Below are 23,911 nucleotides of genomic sequence, written 5' to 3'. Positions count from 1 at the left end.
ATCATTTTCAAAAAGTGCTGAAACTCCAAGTTCTTTTGCAGCCCGGGTGTACAGTCACCAGAGGCAGAAATAGTTAGATTGTATTTAGACATGTTTCTTTAAGACATTGCATTAGGGGAAATGTAGTGAAATTGCGCTCTGGGTAATGTAGTTTTAAATGTGACCACATCTATGTATTCTTATTGCCTCTGACGGGGATGAGGGGTAATTGGAGAGAGCATTCCTGCGGGTCCTTTGTTCTTCATTAAGAAAGAAAGCATGTAGAAGCAATATGTAGAGCCGAGGACCATTCAACATCTCTTTACCTGCCCAATGGGAAAGAATATACTGCAGAAGAATCGCATCATAACCACAAGTTTTTTATTTATTTATTAGATTTGTATGCTGCTCTTCTCCGAGGACTCGGGGCAGTTCACAGCATATAATATAACAATACTATAAATGGCAAATCTAATTAAATTTAAAATTACAATCTAAAAATCCAATATTTAAAAACAATCATACCAGTTCAATCATACAACATATATCTCATTTCGTTGGCTAGGAGGAAATTATTGTATGAATGCCTGTAATAAAATAATCTGTGGAATCTCGTTGCGCTGAGAATCCCAGCAGCCGATTAGGTCCCACAGAGTTGGCCTTCTCCGGGTACCGTCGACTAAACAATGTCGTCTGGCGGGACCCAGGGGAAGAGTCTTCTCTGTGGCGGCCCCGGCCCTCTGGAACCAACTCCCCCCAGAGATTAGGACTGCCCCTACCCTCATCGCCTTTTGTAAGTCATTAAAAACTCATCTTTGCAGACAGGCATGGGGAAATTGACACACACACACACACACACACACACACAATTGTCAAGGTTGGTGTATGGTTTGATTGGATTGTGTGATTATTTTATAAGGGTTTTAAATTGGATTTTTTAAAAATTGGATTTGTACACTGCTTATATTATTGTGAGCCGCCCCGAGTCTTCGGATAGGGGCAGCATACAAATCTAATAAATTACTGTTGTTGTTGTTGTTATTATTATTATTATTATTATTATCTTACTGTACCAGCAAACCGCGCTCCTAGAGGGGAAACTCCCCCCCCCCCCACTTTACTGTTTAAACTAGTTTGGATGGGTGAACAACTATGACAACTTTACACTCTGTGAACATGCCCAGCGCAGGAATTCTGAGAATTGTAGTCCACAGCTCATAGAGCCCGGGTGGTGCAGGGGTTAGAGTGCAGCACTGCAGGCTACTTCAGCTAACTGCTAGCTGTAGTTCAGCAGTTCAAATCTCAGCAGCCTTCCATCCTTCGAGATGCGTAAAATGTTATATTGCCCCCAAAACCCAGATTGTTGGGGGCAATATATGCTGATTCTGTAAACCGCTTACAGAGGGCTGTAAAAGCACTATGAAGCGATACATAAGTCTAAGTGTTATTGCTATAAAGCAGTGTTTCCCAACCTTGGCAACTTGAAGATATTTGGACTTCAACTCCCAGAAGTCCAAATGTCTTCAAGTTGCCAAGGTTGGGGAAACACTGCTATAAAGTTGCCACAAGCTGTCCACCTTTTTGGGGTTTGCGCATCTAAATTTTTTTTTTAAAAAGAGTCGGGATCCAAGAGATTTTGATCGACGCGCGAAGAGACCTGCCGCTCTGAGACCGAAAGGAAGGTTTGTGGTGGTAGTGGTGGGGAACCTCCTGAAACTCGGCCTCCTACCTTGCGTTGGGCGCTGGTGTCGTACTTGTCATTGCGGAAGGTCTCAGCGTTCTGATGCCGTTGAGCTCGCGTCCGGGATAGGTTCCCTCTCTGCGAACTCATCTTCCATGCTTCTATCCTTCGCCCGGAAGCAAACCGGCTCCTCACATCCGGCGAAGAGGTTGGTTGAAACTCCTCAGGTTACCTCAGGCTGCGATTGGCTTTCAATGAAGATAATCCCGCCTTCCCGCCAGAAATCTGACAAGGGCACGCAGCCCATTTTATTGGTCAGTTCCCGAGAGCTACCGGTCAGAGAGGCTTTAAGTCCCGCCCCTCGCCTCGCTTGGCAAGGTTCTATATCCTCAGCTTCTCCCTCTCTCCGGTTTTTAGTTCCTCGGGAGGCGGGTTGGATTTTTTTTTTCCTCCTACGGAACCCGCACGGGAGCTTCTGCGGCGCTCTAGCTTCGGTGGTTGTTTCCCCCCCCGCCACACCGCCACCCCGAGGTTGGGCGCCGCTGAGGAGAGGAAGGGAGGAACTCGAGCCGGCGCTTTAGGCCGTCGCCCGGCTTTGGAGCCTCGGCGGTTACTCGGCTTTAACTGACTCCCTCGGGCTTTCGAACGGCGCCGCTTCAAGGACGGAGCCGAAGCGCGCCCACACTCTGCTAAAGCAGTTGGACGCGGCCGTGCGGTCTCTGCGGACGGAGGTGAGTGCACCATTTAAGGAGGGGGGGAGCCGGCCGAAGATAGTGGCCTCGCCAGCAGTCATGGCCGAAGTAAGAGGGGGAAGGGATGCTTGTCTGAGGTAAAGTAAGAGGAGGGGGAAGCGTTGCTTGTCTGAGGTAAAGAGGGGGGTTATTTCTATGAGGTGAAGTAGGAGGGGGAAGGGTTGCTTGTCTGAAGTAAAGAGGAGGGGGTTATTTCTATGAGGTGAAGTAAGAGGAGGGGAAAGGGTTGCTTGTCTGAGGTAAAGAGGAGGGGGGCTATTTCTATGAGGTGAAGTAAGAGGAGGGGGAAGGGTTGCTTGTCTGAGATAAAGAGGAGGGGGCTATTTCTATGAGGTGAAGTAGGATGAGGGGGAAGGGTTGCTTGTTTGAAGTAAAATGAAGGCCGCCTGCGGTCCCTCAGGCTTTCTCGAGGACCGGGACGAAGACGCCGGGAGAGCTCTGGGAACCGGAGCCCCAAAATGTGTCCCGCGTGGAATAGGTAGCGCCCTCCCCAGTATGCGCGCGCAATACCCCCCCCCGTGCTTCATCTCCCGCCCCCCCTCTGCAATACGCCGGCTTTCCAGAGCGGCGCCAGGACTGGGCTCCATTGATTTCGTCTTTGGCTGCCCGCGAAGTTTCGGGCTGCCTTGGAAAGAGAGCTTCGTCTCGCCTCCCGGTGTGAGCAGCACCCCAAGCCTATATATAACGGGGCGGAGGGAGGGGAGGGGGTTGCTCCTCTGGCCGTGTCGAGCAGGCCCGAGAAGTCGGGGTTTTTTGAATGGTGTGTGCGCTCTGGAGATTGGGGGGGGGGGCGACAACTCTCTGGGTCTTGGTGGAGAGAATGACCTGCGCTGTGCTCGTCCTTCTTTTGTATGCGAGGCAGCTTTGGGAGAGAGAGGATGAAAGGCATACTGTTCGAGGGGATAGAAAAGCGCCAAGTAGTGCTGGGCTGCGTTTGTGAACAAAGCTTTTCTTCCCACGAGCCTCGCCCCAACTCCTGCGACCCTGGTTTGGATTTTCGTAAGATCTGAAGACGTCTTTTGGGGCTTTTGTTTGGAGGTTTATATTCTTGGCTAAAAACTAATAGAAACAAGTGGGTTTTATGATTTTATTTATTGAGATCCTAAAGATTTCTTAATCCTTGGCATTTTAAGAGACTAACATACTTTACAAGGTGGGGTTTCTGTTATGGATGGGCAGGTGGTCTTTTTAACAATGTGTTTCTTTTAGTTGGGTTTAGTTGAAACTCTTAAATTCTACTGTTTAAAAAAAATTGTGGGGGAAGGGGTCTATTGGTTAAAAATTTATTTCAAGTAAATCAAGTCTATGTAGATTCACATTTTGTCAGAGTAATAATGTAGTCTAGTTTCTTATGTCTTCTGATAGCTTATCCCATGTGTTCCATAACATATAATCATCTAAAAAGGCATCCTTTTAAATATATTGCATAGCATGTCTAAAACTATCCTTGCTCAAATAAAAAATGTACATTGCCAATTCCAAACTTGGAACAAATTCATATTTTACCTCGTTTATTTTAAATGCATATTCTTGGCAATCTGTATGCCATAACCCTAACATTCCATATTAATGATGTGTTCATTGCATTCTAAGAAAGAATGGCTAAGAGGAAATAGTGTAAAATATTCAAGTTAGCTATGTTAAATTTATAAATTATTGAAAGACTCAACATGCCCAGGTTCTGGTACATTATTTACGGGAAGATATTTGTGAGAAAAAATGAAAAATACAATATCAAGATATTTGTCTTCCTCTCCTACAACATACTATACAAAAAAAAATTCTTTTCCACAAATAAGGTTTTCAAAAAGAAAAAAATTGGTCCTGTGACTAAACCTAGTTTCATGAGAGTTCTCTTAACTCTTCATTCTTAACTGGCAGATAAGCATATATAATTCAAAGTATTATTTATAACAGATCTGGGCACTTTATGGCCTTGAGGCCAATCTTTTGGCTGTCCCTATCTAGCTTATGTGAGGTTAATTGAAAATTAGAAATCAAATGTAAATAAGTGTATGCCATATTCACAATACAACTGCATTGCTTTTATTTTGAAGGCAACTGCTCCCCCTCCCAATTTATTTATGTGTGTGCATGTGTGCCTATACACCTTCACAGTCTTATTTGGTTCAGCCCTCCACAACAGTACCAATTTTTTATGTGGCCCCTTGGAAAAATTAATTACCTACCCATGACTACACAGTGTTATCTGGGTTTGACTATCTATGAAATTGCTTTTCTCTAAATGCCCTTTCCCATCCTATAGGTTCTTACCAAGTACGTAGGGGTCAGGTCCTTCAGTAAAACAATGACATCTTGTGGGATCCAGTTGTGTACCTTCTTTGTTGTTGCTCCTCTTAAATATTTGGCACAAAGCTGGCTCTACATTAAAAGGCACAAAAAAGTGACTGAGCAGGCCATAGGCTGAAGTGTTTGTGATCATGTTTTTATGGTGATTGAAACTTTAAAAATGTATTACCCAATGGTATCATTTAATTTTTAAAGTACTTTTTGCATTCTGGTTGTTTTCGTTGAGTTTTTAATGTAAGCTACTTTGAGTCTTTCCAGTTTGGCAGACATAGAAGTGTAATAAATGTTCAGTGTGTAGAAGCTTTCATTAAAAGTGACATGCTCATTATATAGTTTAATTAAAAATATGTTTCACAAGGTAAATAGAATAGCATATTTCTGAATTTGAATGATACTGCCAGGAGAGAAGTGCCAGTTACACTCTTACTGGCATTAGTTATTCCTTGATTTTCAAAATTAATACATGGAAAAAGGCACCCTATTTCTTCCTATATTGGGAAAATAGGGAGGAAATACCCATTTATAAAATGCTCTGACTAGTTAGTTATTGTAGAATAAGCTAACAAGTTGATTGTTAGCTTATTCTACATTTCTGTACTACAGACTTATTTTCGAGTGGGAATATGAAAAAGTGTCAGATATAGGGAAACTGGCAAATAAGCCACAAAAGTGCAACTCAGCATCCTTCATTATTGCAATGGACATTGCAGTGAAGAATAGTGGAGCTGCTGCACTTGAAGATAAAAATATATACTGCTTCTGTTTTGGAATATTGTTAAAATGGAATTATGTGGCTATACAGTACCTCATTCTTTGCAAATAAAATAAAGGTTTTTCCTGTGTTTTGTTAAAAGACTGGTAAAATATTAGGGATAAAATTAGGGATACATTTTGTCCTCATTCAAGATTACAACAGTATTGAAAAAGTGATTTATGACTGGTTTTCACGCTTATGATCATTGCAACATCTCCCTGCTCAAAATTTGGGTGGTTGGCAACTGGCATGTATTTATGACAGTTGCATTGTCCTGGAGTAATGTGGTCACCATTTGTTCAGCTAGCTTCCAACAAGCCAGATTCACTAATTACCATAATGATCACTTAACAACAGCAGTGAGTCACATAACTGTGGCAAAAAGATCATAAAATGGAGCAAAACATTTAAATGCCTTCCTTGGCAATAGAAATTTTGGGCTCAATTGTGGTCATAGATTGAGGACTGACTTGTACTTTTTGTTTTGCACTACTTTTATATTGATAGCCTTTGTGATGACTTGATTGTTTCACTCATAACCTGAAACCATATCACACAACTAAGGGAAAAGGTTAGTGTTATCAGGGTGCAATATGTCACAGTAAGGTCAAGGCTTTTCTGTATACAGTGTTCCCTCGATTTTCGCGGGGGATGCGTTCCGAGACCACCCGCGAAAGTTGAATTTCCGCAAAGTAGAGATGCGGAAGTAAATACACTATTTTTGGCTATGTACAGTATCGCAAGCCATCCATTAACACTTTAAACCCCTAAATTGCAATTTCCCATTCCCTTAGCAACCATTTAGATTATTACTCACCATGTTTCTTTATTAAAGTTTATTAAAAAAAATATTTATTAAAGGTGGACGAAAGTTTGGTGATGATATATGACATCATCGGGCAGGAAAAACCGTGGTATGGGGAAAAAACCGCAAAGTATTTTTTAATTAATATTTTTGAAAAACCATGGTACAGTGATCCCCCGATTATCGCGAGGGTTCCATTCTAAGACCCCTCGCAATAATCGATTTTTCGGGATGTAGTGGTGCGGAAGTAAAAACACCATCTGCGCATGCGCACCCCTTTTTCCATGGCCGCACATGCACAGATGGTGGAGTTTGCGTGTGGGCGGCGGGGAAGACCCAGGGAAGGTTCCTTCGGCCGCCCGCAACGGGGAAACCCCATCTTCGGCTCCTCGCTGCTGCCGCGCTGCGGAGCAGATCAGCTGTTGGGCGGCCGAAGGAACCTTCCCTGGGTCTTCCCGCTGCCCAGGCAAAGGGGAAACCCCAAGATCGCTTGCCGCTTGCCCGTTCACCCGCCCGCCCGGCTGCTCGCTTGCCCGTTCGCCCGGCTGCTCGCTTGCCCGTTCACCCGCCCGGCCGCTCCGCTTGCCCGTTCACCCGCCCGCCCGGCTGCTCCGCTTGCCCGTTCGCCCGGCTGCTCGCTTGCCCGTTCACCCGCCCTCCCGGCCGCTCCGCTTGCCCGTTCGCCCGCCCGCCTGGCTGCTCGCTTGCCGCTCGAGAGCAAGAGGGGGAGAGATAGAGAAAGAGAGAGAAGGAAAGAAAGAGATGAGAGAGGGAGTGAGAGAGGAAGAAGCAAGATAGAGAAAGAGAGAAAGAAAGATGAGAAAGGAAGGGAGTGACGTCATCGGGTGGAAAAATCGCGATATAGCGTTTCGCAAAGATCGAGATCGCGAAACTCGGGGGATCACTGTATAGACTTTTCGCGAAGTTCGAACCCGCGAAAATTGAGGAAACACTGTACTCATTTCTCATTCTCTCTGATTCATGACATAGGTCTGTTTAGAAGCTGAGCAATAAAATTTAAGCAAACGTTTTGTAATTTCAAAGCAACAACTAGTCTTTCATTATTGTGGCTGGAATATCAGAAACATTATCTACTGGTTTTGAAGGCTGAAAAATCTAGAATGAATTATCATCCTTTTTTTAAGGCACCTAAAAATCATGAAAGATCCATTTGCTATCAGCTAATGCACACATTGGAATTAACCCTATTGAACTAAAAAGATTGTGATTTTTGATAATTCATTGGGTTGCAAGATTGATCTTCCATTTACTTTGCAGTATCAAACATTCAAATATAATTCTCTTTGATAAATGGATGGGGCTGCGAGAAAAAAATTATTTAATGAAATAGTCTTTTTTCACTTATTTGTAGTACAGAAATGTCTCTGAATTCTATATTGAAAATATTAGGTTCTATTTTTAAGCATGCACATTGCTGAACTAACTGCATAGTGAAAATGTGCTACAGTATAGCTTGTTTTAATATATCTTCTTAGTCACACTTCTAAAGGAAATAGTATTAGCATCATTAGTGCTGCTATCAGATTGCTTGTTATGCAAAGGTGTTACCCCAGCTCATATTTAATACAGTACAGTATATTGCACATGTGTTAAATTTGTAAGTAGCTCAGTAAAGAAAAACAGATTTAATATCTAAGTTATTTAGCAATCTAGTAGAGCAAGAATTGCTAGAATACAATTGTTCCAAGCAGCAATTCCATGGTCTTTATTGTTCAAAATATTTATGGAACATAACATACATTTAGAAAGTACAATTTTTATCATTTTTCAGTAAAAAAAATAATATTTGCTACTGTGTAGTACCATTGCTAGTTCTGCAATGAAATGTCCTTCGGCTTCTGAGAAATAGATTTATTTGCATCCAGTTTACTTTTTCAAACTCGGGTATGTTCAGATTTGTTTAATTCCTGAGGTTCTTGTTTTTCAAGGAGGAGGAATAAATGTACAGCATTTTTAATGCTTAATAAAAAGCTTTATTATTAAGGAAGATCATAGCATTCTTGGTACAATATGTTCTGGTTAAAATAGGGTGTTCGATGCAGTGATGTATTTTAAGGCAGTGTTTCCCAACCTTGGCAACTTGAAGATATTTGGACTTCAAGTCCCAGAATTCCACAGCCAGCAAACACTGGCTGGGAAATTCTGGGAGTTGAAGTTCAGATATCTTCAAGTTGCCAAGGTTGGGAAACACTGTTTTAAGGTATCAACTCTGAATAAGGTTTACAAACTTTACTACAAGAACAGTAAAAATACAACAGAAGACTCTGTAGTATCATTACCTAACCCCCCAAACTACCCTTAGACCAGTGATGGTCAACCTTTTTTTCCTCGGGTGCCAAAAGAACATGTATGTGTGCTATTGCACATGCTCAAGTGCCCACACCCATAATTCAATGCCTGGAGAGAGCAAAAACAGCTTCTCCCACCTCCCGGAGGCCCTCTGGAGGCCACAATCAGCCTGTTTCCTAACATCTGGTGGGCCCAGTAGGTTCGTGTTTCACCCTCCCCATGCTCCAAAGGCTTCCCTGGAGCCGGGGGAGGATAAAAATGCCCTTCCCCACCCCCCCAGGCTCTCTGGAAGCCAAAAACACCCTCCCACCCTGTGTGAGCTAAAAATCAGCTGGCTGGCACACACATGCACCTTGGAGCTGAGCTAGGGAAACGGCTCGTGTGCTGGCAGATATGGCTCCGCGTGCCACCTGTGGCACCCGTGCCATAGGTTTTTCATCACTGCCTTACACTATCCACTGTTGACCTCTCCCAATTCCTAAGAGGTCAGTAAGGGGCGCCAGCATGCCTTCCGCCCCCTGTCCTAATGTTTCTCTCTTACTAGTATCATGTATATAAACATTGTTATATCTTTGTATACTACCGGTGCTTGACTAAATAAAAAAATAAAATAAAATAAAGTTAGAATCCCATAGTTGGAACAGAATCAAACTAAAGACAATTAAATGCCAAACCAAATGAAGAAGAATCCACTCTGGTCCCCAAAGTTATGTGTGAAGACATTTTAAAAACAATAAGTAGTCAGTATTCAGATATAAAACAGACAAAACTATTTGGATTAGACATAGCAACACTGATGGTTCCTGTCTATTACTGCTCCTTTTGTTGGTGTCTCATGATTACTGCATGGATTCAGGAAAATTAGATACTAAAAGTATGGTAACTATGATTAATACTGTGATTTAAAGTTATAATATAGTTTGTTTAAAATGTTTGCATAATGTACTACCGTAGTAAAAAGTAAACAAATAGATGTTGTGCTGTTGGAATTATATAAAATATTTGGCGTTTAGATTTTAGCATATTCTTTTTCACCTGGTATATCAGCAATGTTTGCATTACTTAGTCAAACACCATTTCCTTAGGTGGAGGTAGTGGCTTAAAAACTCTTGGTGGCTCAATCAAGGTTATCATTGGGTTAATCAATATTAGAGAAGAACCAAGGTTCTTTTTCCTGCCCACTGTGGCTTTTTGTTTGTACACATGCATTGAGGCTCGCAGTCACTTATGTCTTAGTCATCACCCATCTTGACTATTACAGCTTATTCTACCTGGGGCTGCCCTTGAAAAATATCTGGAAGGTCCAGTTGGTTCAAAATGAGACAGCTTGCATGGTTTTGTGCAGACCCAGATGTGTGTAGGTGTCACTACCTGCAGGAGCTTTATTGGCTGTTCATTTGCTTTTGGATTCAAGGTGCCAATTGACATTTTTAAAGCCCTACATGATTTTGGACCAGGCTATCTGAAGGACAATATTTTCACAGAGAGGGGGAGGCAAGGGAATGTTGTGGGTCGCCCCTCGTAAGGAGGTACATCTGATGGAATCCAGAAGAAGGGCCTTCCTCCTGGTGGCTCCTTCTCTCTGAGACATCATCCTGGGGAGATTAGATTGGCCTCCATTTTGAAACTTTTGCAAGGCCCTGAAGCCCTGGTTTTGCCAATGCGCCTGGGGAACCCAGATGGGATGGACCCCATCAGATGACTTATCTGATTGATAATTGTTGCCAGGGTGTGTGTATGTAGAATATTGTTTTTATTGTGTTTATATTGGGTTTAATTTTTGTAATCCACTCAATCACTGAGAGTGAGCGGGTGGCCATATAAATTCCAATCAATCAATATAGTTCGCTATTAATGACCATAATTGGGATAAGGAACTTGGTCACTAAACAACATGGTTATAAAGTTGAAAGTCATGTGGCCACAACAACCTATGACAGCAGTTCCAGTTGTGGTTCTTAAGAAAATTGTGCAGCCTTTAACCACAGTGTGACTGAAGTGTGACTTTCCGCCAACTTCCCATTGCTTTTGCTTGTCAGAAGCCAACAGTGAAAGTTGCAAATGGTGATCATGGAGTGCTGTGACTGTTGTAATTGTGCATTGGTAGCCAAATGCACAAATTACAAGGACATCACCCACCATAGGGACACTGCAATTGCTGCAACTTTGAGGACTAGCTATAAGTCTCTGTGCTCAGTGTTTTTGTAACTTAAACCAGTAGCTGAATAAATGGTCATTAAAGAATATCTATACTGTATACGGTATCTCCCTTTTATGTCACATTTTATAAATGGGTGTATTAATTTGTAGTGGCATTAGAAGAATTGTTTTGCTAGTGGCTGTTACATGTATTATGCCTAAATCCTCATTAGAATCCTTTTGTCAAGTGTTATTTTGAAATGGGTCATTTTTCTGTTTGAACTTATTAAAGAATCAACAGCATAAAAACTTTAAAGGAGTTAAATTAAAAATAAAATCATTTGTCTCATTGAGGCAAATGAGAACCATTTCTTCTAAGTCAAAAGGCCTTTTCAAATCAGTATTTCAGCTTGTGGACTATTCTGTGCATAAAGTGCCTTTTACCCAGAGTTGTTCTATTATTTGCTGTCTGACCATTGTTATATTTTGTAAATCTTTTTGTAAACTTTGCAATATATTCGCAGTTTGAAAACAAATACACTCATGATTTCAGTTGATTATGAATGTCACATCTATTGCATTAATCAATGCTTTGTCATACCTAAGTTGGTTGCAATTTACAGGTGGTTTCTAAATAGTGTTCTGTTTTTCTATAACTGAGCTATTATTTTAAGAGGAAAGCTGAATAACATTCCTAATGGTATTATTTAATGTTCCACTTAAGAAAAACAAAAGGTATTGAGTTTACCATTAAATGTTTTTTTCCTTAGAACACTAATTTCTTCTTATTCAAAATTTTGATTTGAAAGCCCTATGATGGCTCTTTTAGCAATAATTACTAATATAATATTGGTATTGTATGTAAAAGTTAAATATTTTACTGAAAACGTGTAATGAATTTGATCCTCTCCTTCTTAACCTTTCTAAAATTCATGGTATATTTAGTATTTAATGATGTTGAATTCCTACTAGAAGGTAACATCCTTTCCCTCTTATTTCAGATTGGAGGATGAACAATCTTTCATTTAGTGAACTCTGCTGCCTATTCTGTTGCCCACCATGTCCAGGAAAAATAGCTTCCAAACTGGCATTTTTGCCCCCAGACCCCACCTATACACTCATGTGTGATGAAAGTGGGAGTCGTTGGACTCTACATCTTTCTGATCGAGCAGACTGGCAATACTCTTCTAGAGAAAAAGATGCTATTGAATGTTTCATGACTAGAACCAGCAAAGGTAACAGGATTGCCTGTATGTTTGTGCGTTGTTCCCCTAACGCCAAGTATACTTTGCTTTTCTCGCATGGGAATGCTGTTGATTTAGGTCAGATGAGCAGCTTTTACATAGGACTTGGTTCACGGATTAATTGCAACATATTTTCATATGATTATTCTGGATATGGAGCAAGTTCTGGAAAACCAACAGAGAAGAATTTGTATGCTGACATCGATGCTGCTTGGGTAGCTCTTAGAACAAGGTAAATAGAATTATATTATTTTACAAAGTTAGTAGAATTTTTGTTTATTCTCATGGTGAATTTGACTCTGTGCATAATAGGCCTGGCAGAAGCCCTCTTGAAAAAGTTTATCTGAGCATTGGGAAAAGTGTGCAGAATGTGGTATGAGGACTAAGGGGTAAGGTAGAGTTAGTGGCTATGTGTTACAGTGACTGTAACTCTGTTCACATTTTTTTCCCTGCCGGTATTATTCAGATTCTTTCAATCCTCAGGAAAGCTTCATTAGAGACTTGCAAGAAATAAGATGTGAGGAGATTGGACTCTACTTCCCTGGTTTGCCCAGCCCTTTGAGAGATTTTACATTAAAAATCTGTTCATATTGTCTTTTTAAAAAATTCACTAAGTAAAGTAAGGGACATGTTACTAATTCATGAAAAATAATGTTTTTGTTTACATTGTGACAGCAGAATTCAGATCAGTAAAGTATAAAGTGTAGGTTAGTAAAATATTAATATTATTGATATATTTTCCATTGACCATGAAAATCAAGTGAGAGGTGCTATATTGAATCAGTACTTCAGATTAATTCATATCTTCAGAAAATAAATATTTGGAATCAAGCTGACTTAGTGAGGTAGGGATTCTACATTGAATGCTTTCTTATATTAAAGCATCATTGTTTAACTTCCCATCATTCTAAGCCATCATGTAGTTTATTTATATTTAGCTCTGTATTACAGAAATCCATTTTGATTTGTAAATCATGTCATATGGCTTATCGTTATATATGAACTATATCACTAAAGCAACAATTAATTTAAAATAATGGCTTAGTACTAGCCTACTTATTGTGGCTCTTTTTGGCTAAAACATTAAGAATGAAAGTTTTATGCAGTGATCTAATATGCATATTTAAAGAATTTTTTTACTTTTTAAAAAATCTAGCTATCTCACAGAGAGCTAAGGCTTACTATCTTTTTGCTCTGTTCATTTTTATTTGTAAAGATACATTCCAATTTTTATTAATTCTTTTACTCTTTCCTACATCCTTCCCAACAGCACCTGTGGAAACCTTTCCTCACTGATTATAGTAGAACAGCTGTTGCTCTTTTTCACTCAGTGTTTGTACTATTTACCTGAATATTTCTGGTTAAACCACACGTGCAGTTTCAGCAATATCTTAGTGGATGGTTGCACTGTATTTTTCATTCTTGTGGGTGGAGAGGAAGAATATTTTTGAACAAGCTGTTGTCCTGCTTCTGTTTATCAAGAGCAGTTTGCTCCAGTTAGTAGTGAGTTACCTTTTATTATTGTTACTAGGCATGATGGAGGGTTTTTTTTTACAAACTAATTTTTTAGCCTTTAGAAAAATATGTTATCTACTTGAGGCTAACTGATGTCTCCAACACATTTCTCTCTTCATCATTCCTAAATTTTTCAAAACTATTTTTGCATTGTAAGGCAGTCACTCTTTATGTTTTCATGTTTTAATTACTTGGAAATGCATATAGAAAGAGGGATTTGTTTATTTGTCCTTAAAAACCTGAATATGTTAATTAAATAATCCCTTTGATTTTATTGAGTGTGTACAGGATTCTATGTAAATCTTGAGTCTTAAGTAATTATTGGGACCTCCAGTTTGAAACAAGATAAACCAGATCCTTGCTAAATACTTATAAATTAGTAGGCCAGTGTTTGTTGTGATTTTATGCTGGAATGGGGATAAATAATAATTTAAATAATTTAAAAGTTTGACCATACCTTGTATGCTTATTAGTTTTTAAAGCAATAGATGTTAGTAACACCAAACAGCCGACATTGATGTTGAGAATTGTATGATCTCTAGGCTATTTTATACTTTTGAGTAGTTCCTTGATCACAATACTTCCTGATATTTGTTAATTAGAAATTGTGCAGCTACTAGTATACTTTTTGTACATGTTCTAAGAAAGGGGTGGGGGTTGCTGATGCTCTAAATCAGTGTGCCTGAATTGAACTGAAATTTCAAGTGTAAATTTCACATCACAGAGTTACTCGGACAGATGACAGATGATGAGATTTTTGATAGTTGCTCCACACACCTAGAAGGTGCCAATTTTGGAAAACACTGCTCTAAATATTGAAGTACTGTACTTGCTTGCCTCATTGCTTGTTTGGCTTCCTGACTAGCATTCTAGTTGGCATAAAACGGAAGTTGTCATTCAGCAAAAAAGAAGCATCATGCATTCCTCTTACCAGAAAGAATGAGGTGTGATTCTCTCTGTGTATGTAAAACCAGTTTAGAAAAATGTAATTGGATTAATAAACTTTATGTGCTATGTGTTTCAGAAAGCAATTGAACAGCCATCTGAGATGACAAATATCTGTCAAACATTGGATGCCATTTTTATGTACTTGTCTTCAGACATTACTTAAAAAACATACCAATAACTATTTTTAGTCTTAAAAGTATAATATTTTGGTACATTTCATTTAAAAATACTTGCCTGAATATAATTTTTTGTACTTATAAAACTTTTTACCCTTTATAAAAGTGATAAAATGATTCATTTTTTTACATTCTGTAAAATACATAATTTTACTATTTTATGTGCACTTGTATATTTATCTTGATAGCATATTTCATCACTACATATAAAACTACTTTTTCAGATATGGAATTCGCCCTGAAAATGTGATTATTTATGGCCAGAGCATAGGGACTGTGCCATCTGTGGATCTTGCTGCTCGTTACGAAAGTGCTGCTGTAATTCTTCATTCTCCTCTGACTTCAGGAATGCGAGTAGCTTTTCCAGATATAAAGAAGACATACTGCTTTGATGCATTCCCAAAGTAAGTTACTATGCTTTTTTAAAAAAAAAATGCAGTTAGAAATTAGTTCTCATCCATAGTTTTTTAAATGCAGTTAGAAATTAGTTCTCTTACCCATCTTTGCTTGAATGTCAAAAGAAAAATTATTAAATGAGAAACTTGCTTTGGGTAAGTAGTCTTTTTTTCTTTGATGCTGCTATATATATCAGACAGTTAAAGCATATTAAACGAGTTCTTAGAGTGGTGCCAGCAGTTGGCCAGGCTGATCTGCAAAGAGAGCCGGGCGATATCTGGGTGAGAAGCCAGTGGGCTGCTTCAGAGCCCCAAGCACCGGCCCGGTAGAAGGCGGCCTTTTCTGCAGCATCCCCCCTTCCCTCTTTGGATTGCCCTGCAAGAGGTGGCTCTGCTTTTGCAGAAATGAGGGGCACGTATGTGCAGCAGAATTGGGACATCCATTTTCCTTTCTCCCGCCGCTCTTAGCATCTGTATTTCCACCAAGGGCTGTCCACCCACCCACTAAAGGCAAGCAGGCGGGGGTGGGTGGGCTACCTGGAAGGTTGCATGGAAGGCCGCCAAGCATGGCAGGGCTGTGGGCAAAGGAATAAACTTCTACCTCCCTTCCCTGCTGCCCCAACACGCTTTCCTGCCTTCCACATGGCCTCTTAATGCATCCCTGCTGCCCCCCTGCCTCTTAGCAACCTCCTACCACCCCCCTCTGCTCTAACCACTGCTCTAATGGGTTACCACCATGCTGTGGGATAGTTAAAAGAATAGAAATTCCCCACCCACACCCTTGTGTCTTTTAGATCACATGGGCCAATCAGTTGAGCCACTGGTTCCCACTCCAACAGGTATCCATTGACATGGCCCTGGTTCACACAAGCTGGTACAGTAGATGTTTTGACTAGCAGCTGAGGCCCCACATTCCTAAGCTTCCCATCCTTTCCCCCCATGAATGGCAGGCAAGAAAGGAAGCAGGAGTAAGCATGAGAAAGAATGGTTTCAGCTGAAGTTGTTTTGCAAGTTGACACTATGGTCAGGGATCAGGTGCAAACTAGTAGGTATTTACTATGGTTGCAGATCACATGGGACATGGGATCACCATTTGGGACCTTTGCAGCTGGCTTTTGACAATTAGCCAGTGGGGGAAGCTGTATTCACTTAATGCCCACATTATTCACTTAACAATCATTTGCTTAACAACTATGACAAAAAGAGTGGTCAAATTGGGTGTGACACACTTAACAACTCTCTTGCTTAGCAATGGAAATTCTGATTCCAGTTATGGTTGTATGTTGAGGACTACCTATATTTAAGTTTTTACCTTTTGCAGAAGTGAGTTACATGAAAGGGAGGCCAGCAACTTTTTTCAGTGCTTTCATCCTCCTCAGGTCTTTCAGCCTCAATAATGTATTGCTGCAAAATGTTTTACTCTTTGAAACATGGAAGTGGGGTTGGAACCCTAAGGGGAAGTTAGGGGAAACTCTCACTTTATACTGTTTTTCAGTTAACAGTAAAATTCTGCTGCATTCTGTACACAGCAGGATGCTAATCCAGTCCCCCCCCCCAAAAAAAAAGTTTAATATCTGCATGAATTTGTGTGACCTGGTTTTGAAAATCTCCATCAAATAAACTCTCTAATGGCACACTGTCAAGAAAGCATAGTAAATATTCATTTTAATCATATGTGCATGTAAGACATCTGTGGAATTTTCTGCTATGTGTGTTATTTTTCTTCTCCTGTGTTTCTGTAGTATTGACAAGATATCTAAAATAACTTCTCCAGTGTTAATAATCCATGGGACTGAAGATGAAGTGATTGACTTTTCACATGGCTTAGCATTATTTGAGCGTTGCCAAAGACCTGTGGAACCATTGTGGCTTGAAGGGGCAGGACATAATGATGTGGAACTTTACGTACAGTATCTTGAAAGATTAAAACAGTTTGTATCACAGGAACTGATGAATTTGTAATCCACTATGTTTAGTTACTTGTTGAATTTCATTGATGAACTCCAGATCTTAATAGCCACAACATAAAACCTGATGGTTTTGTTTTCAAATCAGGTCAGTTGCCTTCATAAATGTACAGGTAAAATGATTTGTAAACATAATTAATGAAGGTTTTAATGCCAGTATTAACTGGAATTGTAGATGATGGAACAAAACCTGTGTAGTTTATATATTTTGTGCAAGTTTTCTTATATGCATAAGTCAATTTGCAAATCTTTTTAAGATGTACAAAAATCTTGGAAGGAAGTAATATTGTAATTATGTAAACTTTGATGCTGTAAACGTGTTGCCAAATGCTTTAGCATATCCCAAACAAGTTTATATACAATATTTTTAAAACATCTCAAAATGTACTGTGACATGTTCTATTGCACAGGTATAATTGAAGCAGTTATATAATACAAATAGCCATTGCATTTGAAGGAATAAAAAAGAATGAAGACAACCACTTGAATTTTCAGGCCTTATTGTAGGAAGCAAATCAAAATCAGTATTTTATTACCTTGTCGTCTTCTCAGTGTTTTCTTCTTTCCCTAACTAATTAATGGCCAAAAATGCTGTTTTCAAAGCACTGCTCTATTAACAAGGCCAATAGAAACTCAACAAAATACGGAACCAATATCTCTGTAATATCAACAAATAATCTAAGGAACATTATATACAGCTATTTTAAAATCATGTAAAAATCTTCCAAAAAACCTAATATTGATTTGCTTTTTTAATATAGACAAACTTACAGACTTAATTGACACTTTGATTTGAATGTTTTACAATATAGAATTGTTTCAATTATTATGAAATTTTACTAATGTATTCCTATATAGTAAAACAAATGTTGACAACTCATCATAAAATAAGCTGCCTTTCCCTAGAATACATTTTTGCTTGAATAAAATTAAAATATAGCCTGACTTGTAAGCAAAATAATATTCAAATACACTGTGCTTCTAATTTTAAAGCCTTATGTAGTTAGTTAACCTGTTCTGCTTATTCTTGTGATTGTCTGAGACTATTGTAGGATGTATTGTAAATGCTTAGATTCTGATGTGTTTAACTCTTAAGAAAAATTCTACAATTCTGAAGTTTGTGCAAAACATACATTGTTCCTGATTAGTTCTTTCTCTAGGAATATAGTAAGACAGCACAAATACTGATGCGACTAAAACATCTTGCTAAACTCTAGTGAGTCCTAAAATTTACATTGATTTCTTTTTCTTGTTGTCAGAGGTTTCACTACTTATAGTGTCCACCTTTTTAGGGGATAGAAAACATTTGACAAATGTATGCTCCCATTTTGAGCAAGCCATTGTAGCTTCCAATTAAATTGCTTTTTTGATTTCATAAGTGAAGGACTTTATATTAAATATATAAGGCAAACTGTGAGTTGTCACAATAGCTAGCAAATGTTTGTCAGTTACAGTGTTAGATCTAGGAAAAGTAATGATTCAGTCCATACCATTTAAAATACTTTAATTAGGTTTTATATGTTTAATATCTAAGGCAACTATGAATTATTTGTATCCAATGGCAATTTGATCACGCAGAGATTGAATCCAAGAAAATTAACAACCAGTTCTTTGCTTGAGATGCTGTTTTACCAGTATGAAGGATGTATTTTATTAATATATTTAAAAATACATACATTTTCCACTTAGAGTGATGCACTAGCAATTGGATTCAATTTTAGTTATTAGTTCCATATTTAGTTATTAGTCCCATAAACCTAATGACTTCAGTAGATGTATTCCAAAATCAATAAAATCTCAAATGCTTAGAGCTTGAACATTGATCCTAAAAATAGTTTTGATTTGAATGAAATCTTGAGAAAATTGATTACATTTTGGTAGTGTTAACTTTTTGACTTTCAGATTAAATCTACTACATTTTTTCTCTCAGATCCTTAATAATTCAAATTAAAAGTTGTTTCAGTAAAGTTCAGTTTGATATCAATATTGTTTCATATATCCTTTCTTAGTAAAATGGAATAAATAGTGATAAAAGTGACCATCTACCAGCCAAAGATATAGATTGGGATTGATGAAGATACAAATTACTGTGCTGGTGCAAGCAATTTGCTATTTCACAATAGGGTCTTTGTAACTGTATGCATCAGTAGCTAGCTCATTTATATTATCATTAAATTGCCCTACATTTTAGATTGTACTTACAAAGAATGTAGAATTTGTCACTCTGTGTGATTTGGTTGTTAGGCAATGAGTTTTCCCCAGTGGCTATTATCAACTGTAATTTACAACTACAGCTGCTTTGTCTCTCAATCATGTGCATACATATAGGAGGCATTATGGACAAAGTTGTGCATATATTTACTAGTAGTAAAGAGATAAGTACAGCCTCTGGATGTAACAACTTAATGTAAAAGATTTAAAAATACTTATGTCCATTCCATCCATATTAAATAAGCATATGTTTTACCTTACCAAAACAAATCAGTGATGACTTTTAAGTAATCTGAATTAAGTATTTTTGATGTCTACTGGCTCTTATGGGGTGGGATAAATGTAATTCCATCTAATAGGACACAAGCATACTGTTAAGAAATAACACTATTTCAATTTTACTTACTAGTAAAATTGTACTCCTAAAACATATTTTGTACAATAATTTTTAGAAGAAAAGAGTGCTTCCCTCCACCACCCAAAAACTTTAATAATTTGGCAGGCGTTTAGGGCAATACTGACAGTTCCAGATCAAATTTGTTTCTGGTTCATCATTATTACTGACTCAGTCATAGTAATTTCAAAACCCAGAGATAAAAGCCATTAATGAAAAAAGTCTTGTCATCTTTATTATGGGATTGGGTTTTTTAAAAAAAACTCTTTACACTAATAAGTATATTCGCTTTTGCTTTCTGTCAAGCTGGGTAATTATAATGATCACTGATATGCTGCCCAATTGGATGCTATCGGTTGCAAGTAAATGGATGTGATTGTCTGGTTTAATACTGCACACTACCTCAAATTTACCCTATTACTCTTGGGTAGTTGAGCCTCCACATTTGGAAATGTGGATACAAGGTAATGACAGATATATACATAATTCCAGAAAATAAAATAAACAATTTAAAGAAGTCTTGTAAGTGGAAATTATTTAGATTAAGTTAAATCTTGAATGTTAATCTTTACTATGTTTGCTTGTGTTTGTCTTTTTGTTTTAACATTGGATTAATTCAGTGTCAAGCCTGTCCCTAAGATTTATTCTGGAATTATTTGTTTTAAAAATCCTCCTAATCATTGTACATTCAGACAGCTCAAATAAAACCTAGCTTTTGATTATAGTGTTTCATTTTTTTAAATAAATAGTAATGGAATCCTGCTTTCTTCAGTATTGTTTTATAATTCTCACCATCATGAAATTTTGGTTGTCTTTCAGAAGATACCTGGAACATAATATGCCCTAAATTTATGAAATATTGCTTATGGAACTAGTGTTTTTGTGGCGGAAGGGCAATTTAAATGAAATAGTTGAATTGGGAATAATTAAATTTCTCAAATGTATGCTGAAGTTGGCTGATTTTCATCAGTGGGAGCAGTCTTTCTTTGTGAAGTATAAAATTGAATCCAATTCCAGGAACTACTATACTGGTATAGTAACATATGTACAGACTGCTGCCAGTGTGCAGAACCTCAGGACTGACGCTATGGAATGGGGAAAAGGTTAATTTAAATTTATTATATTTTCCTCATATATTTAATGTCCCCATTCTAGGCCATTAAAAATCAGTTTGGTGATATTTTATAGGCTACATCAAAAGTTTGGCATTGGAGAAGATGAATCTTCTGTATTCATCATTTATTTCCTTTTAAGCAAATTTATCTTTATGCCTATCTGGTAGTAATTGTTAAATAGTTTTTCCATTACAGTGATCCCTCATTTTTCACGGGGGATGTGATCCAAGACCACCCCTGAAAAATGAGGAAAGATATTTTTTATGTGTTTAACGAGTATTTGGACTTTTAAAACCCACCCTTTGCATTAAACAGTCATTCTATAATGTTTCTCAGCTGGAACTACATGTGATGTCCTCCCAGTTTCTTTAATAGAGTACAGTAATACTGTAGAAGAATTTTATGAATTTTTAATGGATTTAAGCCCCCTTTGAAAACCCGTGAAATAGCGAATCCGTGAAAGATGGAACCGTGAAGTAGCGAGGGATTATTGTATTACAAATTTGGTAGAGGAATCATAGCTCCAATTCTTCCCTAGCTTCATTATTAATCTACTTCATGCTACCAAACTTGCTTTAAGAAGTGTCAACTCAAAATTAACAAAATGAAATTCTTTGCAAAGCTTGGACATCTGTGGCCAGGTAGAACTGACATATATTAAAACAAGACTGCATTTTTGAAATGATGGAAGACTAAAATCCCTCTCTTAACATTTCACTTTTTAGAAAAAGATAATTTGTCTTGTTCATGGCTTTGCTATCTGATTGAGATTGTAAGAACTCAAATTTTTATGCTTCAGTAGGCTTTATTACTGGTTTTTCTTAAAAGTCTTCCACAAATCACTTGAGGTTTCTTCTTGCTTCAAATGCTCCATTATCTCAGTGCCGAAGAAACCCACCATCAAGGAACTAAGTGACTACAGACCAGTTGCTGGTGATGTCTCACTTGAAAACCAACATGGATCCACTGTTAGTCCTGCAATTTGCATACTGAGCAAATAGATCGATAGCTTTTAATATAGCTCTGCACTACATCCTACAATATCTTGATTCTCCAAAGATCTATGCAAGAGTCCTCTTTGTAGACTTTAGTTCATCATACTGGATATTCTTCTAACTAAACTAGCTAACTAAACTAAAATTCTTCATTCAAGACAACAATGAAACCACATACAGATGGGAGGTTGAACAACTAGCCTCATGATGCAGATCGGAACAATCTGGAACTGAACACACTCATAATCGTAGAAATAATGGTAGACTTTAGGGGAAACCCTCCCATACTACCACCCTTTACAATACTAGACAACACAGTATCAATAGTATAGACTTTCAAATTTCTAGGTTCTATTGTAGTTCAAGACCTAAAATGGTCACCCGTCATCAAAAAAGCACAACAAATAATGTTCTTTCTGCGCCAACTCAGAAAGTTCAAACTGGCCAAGGAACTGCTGATTCAGCTCTACAGATGAATTATTGAGTCTGTCATCTGCACCTCTATAACTGCCTGCTTCGGTTCCACAACCCAACAAGACCGACAGAGGATGATCAAAACTGCAGAAAAAAACAATTGCTGCCAACCTGCCTTCCATTGAGGACCTGCATACTGTACAAGTCAAAATAGAGAGCTGTGAAAATATTTACTGACCCCTCGCATCCTGAATATAAATAGTTTCAACTGCTACCCTCAAAATGATGCTATAGAACACTGCATACGAAAACAACTAGACACAAGAACAGTTTTTCCCTGAAAATAAGGCTGCATTATTACTACGGTTAGTCTTTTCATCGTCCCTATCACCCATCTCCCACTTATGACTGTATGATTGTAACTTGTTGCTGTATCCTTATGATTTATATTAATATTGTTTCCTGATTATTTATTTGTAACCTATGACAATCATTGCTGTACCTCATGATTCTTGAAAAATGTATGTTTTATTTTATGTACACTGAAAGCATGTGCACCAATGACAAATTTCTTGTGTGTCCAATCACACTTGGCCAATAAAGAATTCTATTCTACAGTATTGGGATTTTTTAGTGGTAGTACTTAAAATGAATGTATGCCCTCTACTGACACAAATTTGTACTGCTTAGCTGGTTGATATTTGCCAGTATTTAATCTGTTGCCTTATTCAAGAGGATGTAAATTTTTAAAACTAACTTCCGGATTCTGCCAAATGGCAAAAAGTGCTCATCTATCAATTTCACAAAAACAAATGTCAGCTCTTTCCTCAAAGTGTTACTTGTTTCTACATTATTTTTCTGTTTTGTTTCGACTGGGTTTTTTGAGGGATTTTTGGCTAATAATAATAGCCAATGCAATACCATACTTTCATAGGTATTTTTTTAAAAAATAATGTCCTACCTTTTAAGGAGTTAATATTGGCCTCATTAGTGGGGTATGGCCTTTATATGATTTCCTAGATGACAAGAACTTCACATATATTACAGTGGTGGGATTCAAATGTTTTTTACAACCGGGCTATGGGCGTGGTTTGGTGGATGTGGCAGGGGAAGGATACTGTAAAATCTCAATTTCCTTCCGATCAGCTGAGACTAGGGGGGGGCAGAGAATCAATGGGAGGGGCCAATCAAAGGTGGTATTTATTGATTATCTGAACTAAATATTTCTGCTACCAGTTCTTCAGAACCTGCTGAAATTCACCTCTGATATATTAATGTTATACGTTGCACTGTAACTGTTTCTGAACAAACAAGTTTTTGAATGACAAGCATTCTGAATGGGAATGCTAAATAGCACCCTGTGCAATATATACATTGAAGTGGATGATTCTTACTCCAGTCTATGTTGATTGCAGAAGCAGCAGTATTTCAGAATGAGTATGATGAAATGCCAGATTGGTAACAGATCACTGTGCTTCCTGTTTTTGTGCTACATTTGCTAATAGGAATTATGCATGAGTTTCCAGTAATCAATTCAGTTAAAGTGACAGTTGTGTCCAACAGAATAAAAGGCACATAATGGTACAATGACTATATAGAAAACAACACTATTACTAAGTCTCATATGAGTGGCACAGGTAAACCACAACAGGAAATTTTAATAGAAAATGTATGTTCCTTCAATGCTAAACTACTAGCAGCCACAAACAACCATTTTTCATTTTTATACTTAGGGCAATGAACATTACAGAAGAATTAATTAAATATGCCTGTTTTGAGACTGGTCCATGTAATTTGTTTAGTCACA

General features: G+C 38.1%; 2 protein-coding genes across 2 annotated transcripts in view; one reads left to right on the top strand and one right to left on the bottom strand.

Moving 5' to 3' along the window:
- The window catches only part of C2H9orf85 (chromosome 2 C9orf85 homolog), a 29,993-nt gene extending 28,092 nt beyond the window's left edge, over positions 1-1,901 (bottom strand). The window contains 1 exon segment of the mRNA XM_070742669.1: positions 1,709-1,901. Coding sequence (XP_070598770.1) covers positions 1,709-1,810 — 102 coding nt within the window. The 5' untranslated portion in view covers positions 1,811-1,901.
- On the top strand, positions 1,563-20,300 carry ABHD17B (abhydrolase domain containing 17B, depalmitoylase). Its single transcript, XM_070742667.1, has 4 exons — positions 1,563-2,391; positions 11,732-12,206; positions 14,838-15,017; positions 16,751-20,300. The coding sequence occupies exons 2-4, from the start codon at positions 11,740-11,742 to the stop codon at positions 16,968-16,970; spliced, it is 867 nt and encodes a 288-aa protein (XP_070598768.1). The 5' UTR covers positions 1,563-2,391; positions 11,732-11,739; the 3' UTR covers positions 16,971-20,300.
- Positions 20,301-23,911: the final 3,611 nt, after the last annotated feature.

Source organism: Erythrolamprus reginae, chromosome 2 (assembly GCF_031021105.1).
Source record: "Erythrolamprus reginae isolate rEryReg1 chromosome 2, rEryReg1.hap1, whole genome shotgun sequence".
Lineage (NCBI taxonomy): Eukaryota > Metazoa > Chordata > Lepidosauria > Squamata > Dipsadidae > Erythrolamprus > Erythrolamprus reginae.
This window is presented reverse-complemented; position numbering and strand designations above follow the sequence as displayed.

What these genes read in the sequence shown, in the direction of transcription:
- ABHD17B (XM_070742667.1), top strand. Translation starts at nt 11,740, where the DNA reads ATGAACAATCTTTCATTTAGTGAACTCTGCTGCCTATTCTGTTGCCCA. An exon ending in TGGGTAGCTCTTAGAACAAG is followed by an intron (nt 12,207 to 14,837) that starts GTAAATAGAATT and finishes CTACTTTTTCAG; the next exon opens with ATATGGAATTCGCCCTGAAA. An exon ending in TGCTTTGATGCATTCCCAAA is followed by an intron (nt 15,018 to 16,750) that starts GTAAGTTACTAT and finishes GTGTTTCTGTAG; the next exon opens with TATTGACAAGATATCTAAAA.